Source organism: Lotus japonicus, chromosome 6 (genome assembly GCF_012489685.1).
Source record: "Lotus japonicus ecotype B-129 chromosome 6, LjGifu_v1.2".
Taxonomy (NCBI): domain Eukaryota; kingdom Viridiplantae; phylum Streptophyta; class Magnoliopsida; order Fabales; family Fabaceae; genus Lotus; species Lotus japonicus.
The window spans coordinates 20,390,883-20,396,772 of record NC_080046.1 but is presented as its reverse complement, the minus strand read 5'-3'; the positions used below and the strand labels follow the sequence as shown (position 1 = coordinate 20,396,772).

The 5,890-nt window shown below is 43.1% G+C and overlaps 1 protein-coding gene across 1 annotated transcript; it reads right to left on the bottom strand.

The window, feature by feature from the left end:
- Nucleotides 1-489: 489 nt before the first annotated feature.
- LOC130725075 (geranylgeranyl pyrophosphate synthase, chloroplastic-like) lies at nt 490-984 on the bottom strand. The gene has a single exon (XM_057576331.1). The coding sequence runs from the start codon at nt 982-984 to the stop codon at nt 490-492; it is 495 nt and encodes a 164-aa protein (XP_057432314.1).
- Nucleotides 985-5,890: the final 4,906 nt, after the last annotated feature.

Below are 5,890 nucleotides of genomic sequence, written 5' to 3'. Positions count from 1 at the left end.
TGCGAGGATACAAAACTTGCGCTTATCAATTATGGAATCAATTTGTTTGAGACACGAATTCATGGAGTAAACAGCCATTTTGGTCCCTGGTTGTGTATTGCGGTGATGGAATGGTCCTCAATTTTTAAAAATGGTCATTTTTAATCCTTGAATGTGTCGACGTCGGTCAAGTTAGTCATTTTTTCAATTTTCCGTTGGTCCCTGAGACGGAAAATGTCAAATGTCACATTTTTTACATGTTTGACATCCTACGTGGCTCTCCAACGGTTAAAATGAAAGTAAGTAAACACATTCAGGGACCAAAATGGCGGTTAACTCCAAAAAAATAACTTAACCATTATCTTCATCTTCATCCTCAATCTCACCTTCTTCTTTCATCATTTCCAGAAAACAAACACAAAATCCCCCAAATCTTCATCTCCATCATCTTTTTCCATATTCAACCATTAAACTTTAAAAACTCAAACATGTTACTCATATTCTTATTCTTCATTTTTGGGTCTTTTTATTCATTATTTTGCTTGATACCATGGTTTGGATCATCTCGATGGCGCACGCCGCTGAAATCACCATGGGCTTGGTCCCTCCGACGAGCTCACAGGCGGCGAGGCAGAGAACCGGCCTGACCCTCTTCCCGTCGGCGAGGAGGGAGTAGCGCATGGCCTCGTGGATCTTGAGAGGGTCCTGGAGCGAAACGGCGTCGTCGAGGGCCTGGTTAACCTGGGTCGCCTTTTGAATCATGTAGGACTTGAAATTGAAGGTGGGTTTTTCTTTCTCAGCCTCCACCGTCTCCTCCTTGGTCATCACCGCCGAAACAGTTGAAGAAGAACAGAGTTGGTACCTTTGGGGCTTTGCGGGGATAATTGGCGAAATGGGTATCTTCCTAAGGCCATGGAAGAGGTAAAAAGTTGGGGATCTGGATCTGGTAGCATGGTTCATCACGAAACTTGGGCGTGCCCATGTGTTGAGATTCACAAAACTCATATTGGGGGTTTCTTTTAGTGTGGGTTCTAAATTTGAGTTTTGGTTAATTGCATACACTACACAGTGGGATGATGCTAGAATCAGAAGAAAGGGTTGAAGGTAGTGATTGTATGAGGGTGTGATTTGCAGTGCATTGGTGTTGATTGAAATGGAGTTAAGGAAGCATAATGGAAATTGAAGAACTCACTAAGATGTACAGGTATGGGAGAGTGGGGGTGATAGGCAAATAGAGCAGATAAGCAGTGCCTACCAATGAGATTAGGACCAAGATAGGATCATATAAAATATATCTGGGATGTGGGATTAGATGATGAACTTTTTAAAGTTTAATGGTTGAATAGGGAAAAAGATGATGGAGGATGAAGATTTGGGATTTTGTGTTTGTTTTCTGGAAATAATGAAATAAGAAGGTGAGATTGAGGATGAAGATGAAGATGAGGTTGGAGATGATGGTTAAGTGATTTTTTGGAGTAAACCGTCATTTTGGTCCCTGAATGTGTTTACTTACTTTCATTTTGACTGCTGGAGAGCCACGTAGGATGCCAATGTGTAAAAAAACATGACATTTGACATTTTCCGTCTCAGGGACTAACGGAAAACTGAACAAAGGACCAACTTGACCGACGTCGACACATTCAAGGATTAAAAATGACCATTTTTAAAAGCTGAGGACCATTCTGTCACCGCTATACACAACCAGGGACCAAAATGGCTATTTACTCCGAATTCATGCGAACTTATTGGAAAGAAGAATAATATAAATGTCACTTTTAAAAAAGAATGGTGTAAATGTTGAAAAAGCCAAAGAACTCTTTTTTGGGTCTAGCGATTGTTGTGAGAATGACTAAATACAATGATTTTCTAGACAAACGATTACATGAGAAAATGACTAAGTTTTTTATACAGATTCTTAAAATACTTCTAAAAACTATTGAATAGTACAGTTGAGAGGTTGAAAACGAGGTACACAACAAGAAACTCCAAAGCATTTCTAGTTCTAGTAATTTAGAAGCAAATTCCTTGTCAAAGATGTTTAGCGGCATAAAAACTACCATTTGCATTTCAGGGAGACGATAAAAAGAAAGGAGCGGAAGATCCGTTGTTCAAGATAAAGAGATGTTGAAATAGAGCCGTTAAGAGAAGCTTTTCAAACATCTTAGATAAGAGAGTATAAAAGGAACACTTAAAGATTAAAGAAAGGAAAGCTAAACACTACACATCTTAAACAAAAATCAAAAGCAAAGCCTTAGAGTCAAATCATCTTTAATAAAAAAAAGAGAATTACACGTCTATTTCATCTATGTAAAATCCTTTAAATGCATTTAAAATAGTCAAATCTGATTCACTAGAGAGCTGATTGAGCTTAAACTTTCTACATCCCTCTTCATAGGAGAATCAAAGAAGAGGAAGTATTCTTTGAGATGTCCTTGAAAATACTTATAAGGAGAAGTCCTTAGAATACTTGGTTGATGATAAGCCTTGTAGAATACATGTCATGAGGAGAAGTCTTATAAAATATTTGTGAAGAAGTCCTTGATATTTGCTGTAGTAAAAATATTGGTAGAAGACTAAGGACCGGATGTAATTATGAAATCTTGGTATAAATCTTTGTGCTCAAGTTCTGTGTTTTTTTTTTTATCAACTTCATCTTTTAGAGATTCATCTATCGCCACCTCCTTCCGAAACTTGTGTTTTTGTGTTGCACAAATTTATCTATGATGGGACATCTTTCATCTGCTTTCGTTTTTATTACTAAGAGTGAGCAAGTATGAACTCACATGGTCTTAGCTTCCTCAACAAAGAATATGTATAATGTTAGCAATAGATCCTAGATCAAGAAAGCATTTATCAAAATAAGTTTTCAATTTTAAAAAATTGAAAATCTGTTTGTCACGACCTGTTTTTCAAAAACTGTTTTTGAAAATAATTCTTATTTTCAGTTTTTAAAGCTAAAAAAATTAAAACAGCTAAAAGATGTTTTCAGTTTCTGTTTTTAATTTTTAGATATCAGTTTTCTAAATATTGGAAAACATGTAATTCTGGACTGGACGAGACCCCAGAGGCCCTCACCTAAGGATGCTCGTCCCAAGCGACGCACAAGCCAGGGGTCTGGGCCTCCTCCAAGAGGCCCAACCGGCCCACTAAGGACAATTAGACACGCCGGTCCCAACCCCTAGCCTATAAATAGGGGGCGGTTACCAATTGTAAGTGACTCTTAGCTCATTTCATGAATAACAAACTCAAGATTCAGTTACACAGCGGTTACACACACACTCTCTCTCTAGATTCTCTCATTGCAATCCTCTCACTCTAGGTACTATACCTCCTTTCTATGTTCTTGGCTGGAACATTTGGCGCCGTCTGTGGGGATCGAACCCACGACCACGTGGTAATCAGTGGATCAGTATGGACGAACTAATGCCCCAATAGGACACCGATGCAATGAGGTTGATGCGCCAGAGGAGAACCTTGATCCAAGAGGCGAAGGGCGCCTGAATAGGCCCACGCCAATTGAGGAGACCAAGGAACTGAAATTTGAAGACAGAGTCTTGAAAATCGGGACTAGGCTGACTGAGGGCCAGGAACAGAGGCTAGCAAAGTTGTTAGGCGAGAAGTTGGATCTTTTCGCATGGAGTCACAAGGACATGCCGGGAATAGACCCAAACTTCATCTTCCATAGGCTGGCTTTGAACCCCGGAATCAAGCCAGTAACCCAAACGCGCCGGCACATGGGCGACAAAAAAGAGAAGGCTATTCAACAAGAGGTAAATAAATTACTGGCGGCAGAATTTATTCGTGAGATCAAGTATCCCACATGGCTAGCGAATGTTGTGATGGTAAAGAAGACAAATGGGAAATAGCGCATGTTTGTAGACTACACAGACCTAAATTTGGCGTGCCCAAAAGACTCTTACCCATTGCCAAGTATAGACAAGTTGGTGGATGGGGCATCCAGCAATGAGTTGCTAAGCTTGATGGATGCCTACTCAGGTTATCATCAAATCAAGATGCATCCGTCAGATGAGGACAAAACGGCCTTCATGACCGCTAGGGGTAAACTACTGCTACAAGACGATGCCGTTCGGATTGAAGAACGCCGGGGCGACAAATCAGCGGCTGATGGACAGGGTCTTCGCCGACCGGGTGGGGAGAAACATGGATGTTTATGTAGATGGCATGATCGTAAAGTCTGCCTTGGGAGCGAACCACCATGAAGATTTGTCGGAAGCTTTTGGCGAAATCCGAAAGCACAACATGAGGCTCAATCCAGAAAAGTGTTCTTTCGGGATACAAGGTGGAAAGTTTTTGAGTTTCATGATAACATCGAGAGGGATTGAGATCAACCCAAACAAGTGCAAAGCGATACAGGAGATGAAGAGTCCAAGCAATGTAAAAGAAGTGCAACGTTTGACGGGGCGGATCGCAGCCCTTTCGAGATTCCTCCCTCACTCGGGTGACAAGTCAGCTCCGTTCTTCAAATGCCTCAAGAAAAACGCGGCGTTCGAGTGGAATTCGGAGTGTGAGGAAGCTTTCGGTCGCCTTAAGGAGCTGCTATCCGCACCGCCCATCCTATCAAAGCTCGTCCAAGGTCTTCCCTTGCATTTGTACTTCTCTATCGGTGACCATGCAATCAGCTCGGCGATTCTTCAAGAGGTGGATGACGAGCAGAAGATAGTCTACTTTGTGAGCCACACCCATCAGGGGGCGGAGACTAGGTACCAAAAGATAGAGAAGGCAGCGCTCGCTATACTCATGACCGCCAGACGCTTGAGGCCATACTTCCAGAGTTTCCAGGTAAATGTAAGAACTGATTTGCCTTTAAGGCAGTTGTTACAGAAGCCAGACTTATCGGGAAGGCTTGTTGCGTGGTCGGTAGAGCTGTCGGAGTATGGCTTGCAGTATGACAAGAGAGGGAAGGTTGGAGCGCAAGCTTTAGCGGACTTTGTGGTAGTGTTAACACCGGAAACTGGCGAGAGGGTAAGTACACAGTGGACGCTGTTCGTTGACGAGTTGTCGAATGAGAGTGGAAGCGAGGCAGGGGTGACGTTGGAAGGACCTGGGGAACTAATACTGGAGCAATCTCTGAGGTTTCAGTTCAAAGCGAGCAATAATCAGGCAGAGTGCAAAGCGTTAATTGCAGGTTTAAAGTTAGCCATCGAGGTTCCGATTGATAGTTTGCTGGTTAGAACAGATTCATTGCTAGTTGCAAATCAAGTGAATGAAGTGTTCCAGGTGAAACAATGGATTCTGGTAAAATATCTGGAGCGCATGCGACTCCTGATAGGTCAACTGCGGGAAGTGGTAGCTGAGTTTGTTCTAAGAGCGAAGAATCAGAGGAAAGCTGGCGAGTAATCGGAAACCTGGGAACAATCAGAGTGTGATCCAGGAAACATTAGCTAACCCAAGTATAGGGGGAGAACTGGTGGCCTGCGTCGAACGCCAGAAAACTTGGATGGACCCTATCGTGGGCATCTTGGCGGGAGAACCAAGTGAGGTGGTAAGATACACGAGAGAGTAGAGGCGAGAAGCGGGACACTACACGCTATTCTGAAGAGGATTTAGCTCGCCCCTCCTAAGGTGTCTGCCGCTTGAAAAGTACGAGGCCGTCATGGCAGAAGTCCATGAGGGGGTTTGCACTAGCCACGTCGGGGGAAGGTCATTGGTGTGCAAGGTCCTCAAGGCGGGTTTCTATTGGCCCACCATGAGAAAGGACTACTCGGAATTTGTGAAAAAAATGTGAAAAATGCCAAGTGTTTGCAGACTTGCCCAAGGCACCGCCGTAGCAGTTGGCCACGATCAGCGCGCCATGACCCTTCGCCATGTGGGGAGTCGACCTGGTTGGACCCTTCCCAACCGCTAGGTCATAGATGAGGTTCATTCTCGTGGTAGTGGATTACTTCACAAA